The following is an 11,124-nucleotide window of genomic DNA, read 5'->3' on the forward strand; positions in this document are numbered from 1 at the left end:
TGTTGTCAGAAGGGACCATTCCCTGGAGAAGGATGTCATGCTTGGTAGGGTGGAGGGTCGACGAAAGAGGGGGAGGCCTTCAACGAGATGGATTGACATGGTGGCTGCGATGATGGACTCACGTATAGCAGGGATTGTGGGGCTGGCACGGGATCGGGCAGTGTTTCATTCTGCTGTGTATGGGGTCGCTATGAGTCGGAAATGACTTGACGGCACTTAACAACATGCTGAGCAAATAATCCGAGAAGCTGGTCTATGTGAAGAAGAATGTGGCATCAGGATTAGAGGAAGGCTCATTAACAACCTGAGATACACAGACGACACAACTTTGCTTGCTGAAAGTGAGGATGACTTGGAGCATTTACTGATGAAGATTAAAGACTATAGTCTGCAGTATGGATTGCACCTCAATATGAAGAAAACAAAAATCCTCACAACTGGACCAATAAACAGCATCACAATAGATGGAGAAAAGATTCAAGTTGTCAAAGACTTCATATTACTTGGTTGTACAATCAACACCAGTGGAAGCAACAGTCAAGACATCAAAAGACGTATTGCATTGGGCAAATCTGCTGCAAAAGACCTCTTTCAAGCGCTGAAGAGCAAAGATATCTCCTTGAAGACTAAGATGGGCCTAACCCAAGCCACACCTTTCCTGATTTTAAACCATTCAGTATCCCCTTGTTCTGTTTGAATGACTGCCTCCTGGTTTCTATATTGGTTCCTCATGAGCATAATCAAGTGTCCTAGAATTCCCATTCTTTGCAATGTTATCTATAATTTGATGAGCCATAATTTGTTATCCATAATTTTATGATCCACACATTCAAATACTTTTGCATAGTCCATAAAACATAGGTAAACAACTTTCTGGTATTCTTTGCTTTCAGCCAAGATCCACTTGACATCAGCTATGATAGCCTTCATCTCACACTCTCTTCTGAATCCAGCTTGAATTTCTGGTAGTTCCCTGTCTATGTACTGCTACAACCATTTTTGAACTATTGTGGCTCAGTGAATTACTTGCTATGGTTTTCTAGCTATAGTCTTTGTGACTCTCACCAGATTACTGTATGGGACCAAGCATATAAGGTGTATGGGACTTTTATGTGGGAACTGGTCAGTTTTACATTCTGCTAGGCTTAAAATGAGCCTTCGTAGAGGCAGAAAGGGGATCTCACTGCCATCAGGAGAAGAGCTGGAAGTGAAGTGGAGTGTGTCCATGGACCCGAGATCCCTGCGCTGGATTTCCTTGGCAGAGATGATGGTCTGAGATGACTGGCTGAGGAACCAAGAGACACAAGACAGAGTGGTGGGCTTGCTGGCCCACGGAGTGAGAAAGCTGAGTGCCTTTGGGCAGGAGGCTTGCTGGTGGAGTGTGGTGGACCTAAAAGAGCTAAAAGAGCTTTGTAGTACTTGCCTGAGCAGGGCAGTGGCCAGATCAAGAGGCCAAGGGCCAGACAGGCGTGTCTGAGGGCATAGCAGAGGGGAGACTGTCCTGATGGAAGAATTGTATCCTGAGTGCATTTCTGGAGCTGAACTATAGCCTGTTACTCCCCTAATAAGCCCCATAATAGTGAGTATTGACTGTGAGTTCTGTGTGGTCATCGCTATGAGTTATCGAACCCAGCAGAGAAGTAGTGAGCAGCATGGGAGGGACAGTTGGTATCAGAGTTGATAAAAAGGTTGGAGAGTGGCGGCATATCTGGCGTTACAGGAACAAGCCTTGGGTTGCTGGTGCTGAATCTCTCCTTCATGAAGTTGGAGGAGATCAGAAGAGGATGCTCCCCACTATGTGGTTTTTGCTATTATTGTCAGCAAAATTTTACTTGCATGTGGTATCAATGATATTGTTTGATAACTTCCACATTCTGTTGGATCACTTTTCTTTGGAATGGGCACAAATGTGGATTTCTTCCACTCAGTTGGCCACATACCTGTCTTTCAAATTCTTGGCATAAATGATTGAACACTTCCAGCACTGTATCCATTTGTTGAAACATCTCAATGGGTATTCCATCAATTTCTGGAGCCATGTTTTTCTCCAATGCCTTCAATGCCACTTGGACTTCTTCCTTCAAAATCATTGGCTCTTCACTCAGAGGGAGATCTGTGTAGGAGATCCTGGATAGAGTGAGAGAACAATGTAGAACAAAACTCAAAACTCTTAAAAAAAAACCAAAAAAGACCAGGCTTCCTGGTCTGATAGAGCCTGGTGAGACCCCTGAGACTATGCCCCTAGCTGCCCTTCAGGTCTGGAACTGAACTCCGTCCTATGGCCTCCAGCCAAAAGAAGACTGACATATGGGCTGAACGTTTACATCAGGCAGATACACTCCCGGGAGCTCTGGTGGCCTAGTGCCTAAACCATTTGACTGCTAACTAGAAGTCTGGCAATTCAAACCCACCAGCCACTCCTCAGAAGGAAGGTTGGGCAATCCACTTCTGTAGCGATACCACCTCAGAAACCCAAGGAGGGGTCACTATGGGTCAGATCCTACTCGATGGCAGTGAGGGTTTTTTTTGTTTGAGATACAGTCCTTGGAGAGATCAATCATGGGAGAACAGAAGGGCAGTGTATGCACCGGGAGACTGCTTGGGGGGCAGGAGTGCATGGGAGGGAAGGACACAGGGAAGAGGTAACTATAGGGAGGAAGTGGAAGGGGAGCTGTTGCATTGTGGTAAATTGCAGTCAACATTGTGAGACAAAATGTGTATAAACTGCTGTATGGAAAATGAAATTGCTCTGTAAATTTTCAACCAAATCACACACACACACAAAAAAAAAAATAAAAAAAAAAATCATTGGTTCTTGATTATATATTACCTCCTGAAGTGGGTGACCATCAACAATTTCTTTTTTGGTACAGTGACTCTGTGTATTCCTTCTATCTTCTTTTGATGCTTCTTGCATCGTTCAATATTTTGCCCATAGAATCCTTCAATATCGCAACTTGAGGCTTGAATTTTTCTTCAGTTCTTTCAGGTTGAGAACTACTGAGCATGTTCTTCCCCTTTGATTTTCCAAATCCAGGTCTTGCCACATTTCATTATAATACTTTACTTTGTCCTCTTGGGGAGCTCTGGTGGCATAGTGCCTAAGACTGCTAACCAGAAGGCTGGAGGTTCAAACCCACCAGCCACTCCTTGGAAAGAAGATTGGGCAATCTACTTCCATAGAGATACTGCCTTGGAAACCCAAGGAGGGCTTGCTATGAGTTGGAGTTGACTTGACGGCAGTGAGTTTTGTTTTTTCATTTGTCCTCTTGAGCCAGCCTTTGAAATTTTCTGTTCAGCTATTTTACTCCATTTTCTTCCATTTGCTTTAGCTACTCTCCGTTCAAGAGCAAGTTTCAGAATGTCTTCTGACATCCATTTTGATCTTCTCTTCTTTTCCTGTCTTTTAAATGACCTATTGCTTTCTTCACATATGATGTTCTTGATGTCATCCCACAACTCACCTAGCCTTTGGTCACTGCTGTTCAATGTGTCGATCTGTTCTTCAGATGCATTAGTATATCAAAAAGATGTTTTAATTTTTTTTTGATAACTGTGTTTCTACTCATTTGGTTTTCTTTGTGTTCTTACGATGTTTGCTTTATGCGTTTAAAAATATTATTCTGAGATCTGGAGGCTTCACTAGATTCCCAAAGGAATTGGCACAAAAAAAAAAAGTTAAAAACTCTTTATCTAGAAAGAGTTTACAAACCCAACTGCCTCCAAGGGCCAGCTGGAGGTCTGAAAATCAGGGTCTTCTTTGGTTTTCCTACTTTTGAAGGGAAGAAATGCATTACCTTCCTTTTAACTCTAAGGAGCTCTGGTGGTGTAGTAGTTAAGGCATTCAGCTGCTGACCAAAAGGTCTGTGGTTTGAACCCACCAGCTGCTCCATGGAAGAAAGATGAGACAGTCTGCTTCTACAGATATTTACCACCTTGGAAACTCAAAGGGGGTCACTATGAGTTGGAATTGACTTGATGGCAGTGAGTTTGTTTCTTTTGTTTTTTAACTCTAAGAAAAAGTGTTTCAACATCTGAAACACAGCAATTAGCTCTGGCTTCTGGCAGCATAGTGCTTAAAGCATCTGACTGCTAACCAGAAGGCTGGTGTTTGAAACCTATCAGCCACCCCTTGGAAGGAAGATTGGGTGGTCTACTTCCCTAGTGACATTGTCTTGGAAACCCAAGGAGGGGTCGCTGTGAGTTGGATCCGACTCGATAGCAGTAGGTTTGGTTTTTTGGTTTTCTGTGTTGAAAAAGAGCTCTGATGGCATAGTGGTTAAAGCATTTGGCTGCTACATGAAAGGTTGATGGTTTGATTCCCCCAGCAACTCCAAGGGAGAAAGACGGGGCAATGTGCTTCCATAAAGGTTTATAGCTTTGGAAACCCTATGAGGCAGTTCTACTCTGTCCTATAGGGTCACTATGAGTTGGAATCAACTTGATGGCAGTGTTTTTTTTTTGTTCTGTGTCAAAGCATTAGGGAATAAGGGAAACAGGTGAGTGGCAAATACTTACCCTAGCTAAACGTGGTAGCTTCTTTTTCCAGTTGCACTTTGTCCCATGAGAAAGCAAGTCCTGGGTGGCCAGAGCCTCCATTTTTCAAGAAATTTTCCCACAATGCAACAGCTCCCCTTCCACTTCCTCCCTTTAGTTACCTCTTTCCTGTATCCTGCCCTCCCCATGCACTCCTACCCCCTGAGCTGTCTCCCTGTGCATATACAGCTCTTCTATTCTCCCATGTTTGTTCTCTCCAAGGATTGTATCTACCTAATGTAAATGTTCACCTCATATGCCTGTCTTTTCTTTGGCTGGAAGCCACAGGTGTGGGTTCAATTCAAGACCTGAAGAGCAGCTAGGGGCCATAGTCTTGGTGGTTCCACCAGACTCTATCAGATCAGCAAACCTGGTCCCTTTTTTTGAGTTTTGTTCCACATTGTTCTCCCACTCTATCCAGGATCTCCTACATAGCTCCCCCTCTAAGTGATTGACAGTGGTCACCGGGTACCATCTAGTTCTTCTGGTTCTGAGAATAGCTTTTGATCTTCCTGTCCTTATTTCCTCAACTGTAAAATGTAATCCTCACACCAATCTCATAGATTTATTGTGAATAAGATTAAACAAGTTATACTCAAAGCACCCAAAACAGTGCCCGGCACTTAATAAGCCTTATCAAAGTATTACAAAAACTCACTGCCATGGAGTTGGATCTGACTCATAGCGACCCCTCCTTGGGTTTCCGAGGCAGTATCTCTATGGATGTAGATTGCCCAACCTTCTTTCTGAGGAGTGGCTGGTGGGTTTGAACCACCAGCCTTCTGGTAGGTTAGCAGGCAAATGCCTTAGGCGCTAGGCTACCAGAGTATTTAAAAAACAAAACAAAACAAACAAAAGAAAAATACACGCACCAAAGCCACTGCCTTCAAGTTGATTCTGACTCATAGTGAACCCCACTGAGTTTCCAAGGCTGTAAATCTTTACCAAAGTAGATTATTTCATCTTCCTCCCTGAAGGCTGTCGGTTCAAACCCACCAGCCACTCCTCGGAAGGAAGGCTGGGCAATTTACTTCCGTAGTGATACTGCCTCGGAAACGCAAGGAGGGGTCGCTATGAGTTGGGGCCCGACTTGACGGCGCATAACAACAACAACAACAAACTATACCACCAGAGCTCCTTATACATAGATATAATATATAAACAATAGATGTAAATACATTATTATTAAATGTTAGTTTCATGTGTTTTGTACACTTATGCATCTCCAGCATCTAGAACAGCGTCCACCAGGGCTCCTTGTCTGCAACACAGTGTTTAGTAAATATTTGTTGAATGAATGACCGAGAGATGGGCTTCCCTTTGCCCTCACTCCAGAGTCTCATTACTCTTCCACTGTATGTGCGTGTATGTTCAAGGCCATTAGAGCCCAAATCAGGGGTTTATGGAAGTTTATGGGCAGGCTTGGATTGTAGTCACTGTTTTCTCTAGGAAAGTGGGTCCAACCTACAAAGGAACTTCTGAGAAGGAAAGTCGCCAGGCTGATTATAGAGTGCAGTTGTGAGTTAATTTGAATTTCATTTCTTGTCCCCGCTCTCACAGGAAGCGAACAAGCTTCTGAACATTTCAAAGTGTTCATGTAACCAACAAACGGAGTGTTTTGTAGTCGCACAGACTTGGGTTTTAATCACACCCCGACCTTAAAAAAAACCCAACTTACTGCCATGGAGTCGATTCTGACTCACAGCGATCCCCACTGGGTTTCCGAGGCAGTACATCTTTACAGAAGTAGATTGCCCTGGCTTCCTTCCGCAAGCCTTATAATAAATGTCAGTTATTACTGGGCTCTCTAAAGTGCTTCCTTGGTAAGGCTTCAGGAAAATAAAAGTCATCTCCTTATCAGTGAAAGGCGAGGCACCTCCTAATCTAGTCCCAAAGCTCTCTGAGGTCCAGGGAGGTCTGGACTTCATTCGGCTGCTAGTCAGGGGCAAAGCCGTGAAAGTTTGAGTGAGAAACATGCGGCCTAAAATCCACACTTTTGAGATAAACGTAACAATCCACAAACCCTTGTAGGGACTTAGAAAAGGCAGCCATGAAAAATTAAGTGAAAACCAAGACGCAGGGAGAGAGTTGATGATGGTCGGGGAAGGAATGTTAGAGCGAGCGGGGGTGAGATAATGTGCAAGGGAAGTTGGCGGCAGGCGGCACTGGGCGTCTGGTAAAGCAGAAGGGCAACGGAGGGCAAAGCTCTGTACTGAGTGAAAGTGGGGCCCAGTGAAAGGGGCCAGGGAGAAGAATTTCGGTTCCCGCCCAACGGCTGCCGTCCGGACTACAGCTGCGTCCGCAGACGCTGTGGGCCGTTCGCCCCGCCCCCAGAAGGTCATCAGATCGTACCATTATGCCATCAAGGGGTCGTTGAATCATGGGCTAGCTCTGCAGAAAGAACTAGAGTTCGTTATAGGAAAGTATGTTTATATATATTATTATGATAAGGTAATTATGGGTTAATATGCTTTCTCCCTGCGGTTCGGACCGTCTACACTCCTTGGAGCGTGGTACGAGTCTAGCCTCGCTTCGCCCTTTCTTTTTCCGCATTTGGTACATTCTCCTGGGAGGGGTACAAAAGCTTCAGCGCAGAAGGCGGGGTTGCTCAGTCCTCGCGGCGTCGGTGCTCTGTGGTGGTGGAGTCTTGTTGCTGTCGGCTTGTGCGCGCGTGCGCGGACATGGCCTCAAACGGTATGTAAGGGCGCGAGACGGCGGTTGCCCGCCAGTCCATGGCCTAGTTTCCTCCCACCTGGGCATTTGTTTTTCGGTGGGACTTGGGCAGCGATTGCGTGTAGAACCGTCTCCGCTTGTAGCGAGAAGCAGTGGAGATGGGTGGGAGAGAGAGCCCGTTGTCGCCATTTTGTTTCGCTCCTTTGAAGCCTCGCGAGCGCGGGGCTGGTGGGTCTTGACTTTACTGGAGGTGGGTGGGTGTGTGTGTGTGTGTCGGGGGTGAGGAACATTTTCTGGTGACTTGAAGCGTGAGGTAAGGGTGGAAATGGCCAATCCACTTAGCCCTTTTTTCCTTCTACCCCAGCCCAGCGCTCTAGCCCGCTTTGTCGCAGTGCTGCATCCGGGCATTCTGTGCGCGCACGCGCTCTGCTGGCCCCTCCCTTTCGCGGCGCGCACCCTCCTGCCGCCTCGTGCTGGTCCCGCTTTTTGTCGCGAGGCCCTCCACTGGAGCGCCTGCAGCGTGCGTCCGGTGTGTCCCTTGTGGGTCACATCCCTGGGGTCCTTGGGAAGGAGCGGGATGGCTCCGTTCCCGCCACGGTTGCCACGCAGCAGGAGGCAGAGGCTCAGGATCAGGGCCGATCTCCGGCTTAATGGTCTGGGGGCCAACAGGGAGGTAGACCACTTGGAGACCGAACTCGAGAGTTTTCCCGCCTAAATCTCTTTGCGAGTTGGGAACCATCAGGCTGCTCGAGGCCACACCCTCTCTCCTTTGGCCTCTCCCTTGGGGGAAGTGCCTCATTTCCTGTACTGAAGGGATGAGTTGATCTTGCTCTGACGTATTTAAATCTGGTGTTAATAAAGCACTTTCCCTATCTTTGGTTGGCCGAGTCGCCCCACGGCTACAAAGAAGGCAGGGTAGTTGAGGAAACATACATTCAGTTCGCAACGCTGTGAACTTGAACTGGTTGTTTCCTGAGGCGCGCTCATTGACAGTGATCACTGTTCTATTTGGAGTGAAAGGGGTTTCTTTTGGTTGCCTGGCTTTGCGCTAAATGCCCACTTTTGATGATTTTAAAAGTTGAGAAAACCAAACCAAACTCACTGCCTTCGAGTCGATTTCGACTCAGTGATTTCTCCTTGGTTTTCCCAAGCGGTATCACTACGGAAGTAGATTGCCCAACCTTCTTTCCAGGAGAGGCTGGTGGGTTTGAACCGCCAGCCTTCTGGTTAGCAGTCACATGCTTTAGGCACTGGATTTCTGAGACAGAAATGTTGGGTTGAGAGGATGGATGCCACGTTCTGAACATGGCTATCGGGTTTGAATTCAGACCTGACTGATAAAGGACAAGTTCCTCTTATCTTGATTCTGGGCTAGTACCTGCCTTGCAGAGTGGCCGTGCAAATGAAATGTGTGGAATATGTTTTAGAGGCATTCTTGTGCAGAAAATTGTAGCAGAAGTTTGCATTTTCGGTGTATGGCTAGCATTCTTTACTGTAAGGAAACCTGATATTGGCCAGCTTGCTGGTCCTCTCAACTAGTGTCTCAGGGGAATTAGGTGCCCTTGTAAGTCTTGTTTGTTGGGTTTTGGGGAGGCCCCCGTTTTCTTAGGATTGCCTGAAGGTAATGTAGTTTGTATTTCTCTTTTGCAGACTATACCCAACAAGCAACCCAAAGGTGAGTGTTACTTCTTGGGCTTCCAGACTTTGTAGAGGGCAACATGGCCAGTGTCTTCCTAATTTTTTAATTTTTTTTTTTCTTTCTGTCCAGCTACGGGGCCTATCCCACCCAACCCGGGCAGGGTTACTCCCAGCAGGGCAGTCAGCCCTATGGACAGCAGAGTTACAGCAGTTACGGCCAGTCAGCAGATACTTCAGGCTATGGCCAGAGCAGCTACAGTTCTTCTTACGGACAGACCCAGAGCAGTGAGTCTCTTACTGGACCACTTCACCTCTTCCTGCTCTTTTTGAATATTGCTTTTCTTGAACGGTGTTGAAATGTTGTATCTTAAGTTTCTTAATCTGTAGCCAGTCTATAGCATGTGAAATTTCTCTTGAGTCGGAGTCCTTTGTTTTCAAAGAAAAATACTTGTTTGTTTGTAGTTATTTTCTTTTATTTTTATGGGACTTTTTACCTATTTATGCTGGACCTTTTCCCATTTTTCCTTTCATTATGAAAATGAAATGTGGGGAGAGTATTCCCTAAAAGGAGAAACATTTTTTAGGCTTAATTATGGTTTACTTTTAAAGGTTTTCAGTTAGGCTGCTGTACAACACGTAATACAATAGGATATTGAGTTTGCCCTGAGGCCCAGAGGGGTAAATGGTAATGTGGGTTATTTTAGGTCTGTCCTGCACACATACCAGTCTATTAAACTGCCATTAATAAATAGGGTTATTTTGGTTTGAATCCCTGAAGCCTGGCTTTGGGATGACTGAGGTGAAATGGGGAGAGAAGCTACTAGTAAGTTGGAACATTAACCTTCAGGTGGAATAGGAAGGGTCAGTTTAACTGAGTTGAAAGACTCACCAGCAGCTTCTAAAAGGCTGACTTCAAGTCTGGGAGAGCGTTAGGCAGTAGCTAAGTTCCACAGTGCTGCTGGAACAGCAGGGCCATGAGTGGGTGGCTTTAACAGATTTATTTTCTCACAGAGGGGAGGCTAGACGTGCCAGTACAGGACATGGCCCTTGGGAAGGCTGTCTTTCCTGTGTCTGCTCTGGGGGAAGGTCTTGTTTCTTTGCAGCTTATATTCCTGAATTTCTTTGCCATCATGTGGCGTTCATCTTCCCCATCCCTACTTGATTGCCTGGGTGCTTGCTCAGTCTGCTCTTTATATCCCAAAAGGGATTGATTTGAGACACATGCTGTACTAATCCTGCCTTATTAACAAAACAGGAGGAAGGCCTTTCACACATGAGATTATAACCGTAGGTTTAGGGATTAGGTTATAACACAGACTTTGGGGGACAATCCGTGACAGGTAGTAGATAATGTTTCCTTCAGTCCATTTCCTTTCTTTTCTTTTTCATGATAGCTTTTGTTCTTCCTTTTATCAAAGCAGGTTATGGTACCCAGTCAGCTCCCCAGGGATATGGCTCAACTAGTAGCTATGGTGGTAGCCAGAGTTCCCAGTCATCTTACGGGCAGCAGTCTTCCTACCCTGGCTATGGCCAGCAGCCAGCTCCTAGCAGCACTTCGGGAAGGTAAGGTGGTGTAAGGGGCAAGGCTTGGAAGATTGGGGATAAATTGATAGGAGTGATAATGTGACCAGCAGTGGGAGCATTTATGAGGGATTTGGGGGTGTTTGTGTTGGGTACAGAGACTAGGCTATACTGAAAATGAAAGGAAGCTTTGGGCATTCTGATGTGATGCTGTTTTCTTTACTCTTAGCTATGGAAGCAGTTCTCAGAGCAGCAACTATGGGCAGCCCCCAAGTGGAGGCTATGGCCAACAGTCTGGTTATGGTGGACAGCAGCAAAGCTACGGACAGCAGCAAAGCTCCTATAATCCCCCTCAGGGCTACGGACAGCAGAACCAGTACAACAGTAGCGGTGGGGGTGGTGGAGGAGGTGGAGGTGAGCAGGGCTCCTCAGCTTTTGCCTGTGTTCTGTTTACCTGTTTTCTCTTAAGAGTTTTTCTTTTCTGTTGCTGTGTCTGTAAAAGGGTTCCTAAAAGTCTTGCTTTCTAGTTATCTAGCTAGTTTCGGTTTGTTTCCCGTCATTGATCCTCTTGCACTGTTAATTCTTTGTGCTACTTCACATTCTTTATTTTCTGACAGGTAACTATGGCCAAGATCAGTCCCCCATGAGTGGTGGCGGTAGTGGCGGTTACGGCAATCAGGACCAGGGTGGTGGCGGCGGCGGCTACGGAGGAGGCCAGCAGGACCGTGGGGGCCGTGGCCGTGGTGGTGGTGGTGG

The 11,124-nt window shown here is 46.2% G+C and overlaps 1 protein-coding gene across 1 annotated transcript in view; it reads left to right on the top strand.

Moving 5' to 3' along the window:
- The first annotated feature begins 7,217 nt into the window (after window positions 1-7,217).
- FUS (FUS RNA binding protein) overlaps window positions 7,218-11,124 on the top strand; it is a 10,720-nt gene continuing 6,813 nt past the window's right edge. The window contains exons 1-6 of the mRNA XM_042782227.1: window positions 7,218-7,230; window positions 8,860-8,884; window positions 8,978-9,132; window positions 10,269-10,410; window positions 10,598-10,782; window positions 10,986-11,120. Of these exons, the coding sequence (XP_042638161.1) occupies window positions 7,218-7,230; window positions 8,860-8,884; window positions 8,978-9,132; window positions 10,269-10,410; window positions 10,598-10,782; window positions 10,986-11,120 (655 nt within the window). The remainder of the gene's footprint in view (window positions 7,231-8,859; window positions 8,885-8,977; window positions 9,133-10,268; window positions 10,411-10,597; window positions 10,783-10,985; window positions 11,121-11,124) is intronic.

This window comes from Orycteropus afer, unplaced genomic scaffold (assembly GCF_000298275.1).
Source record: "Orycteropus afer afer isolate SDZICR_OR568_19922 unplaced genomic scaffold, OryAfe1.0 scaffold00266, whole genome shotgun sequence".
Taxonomy (NCBI): domain Eukaryota; kingdom Metazoa; phylum Chordata; class Mammalia; order Tubulidentata; family Orycteropodidae; genus Orycteropus; species Orycteropus afer.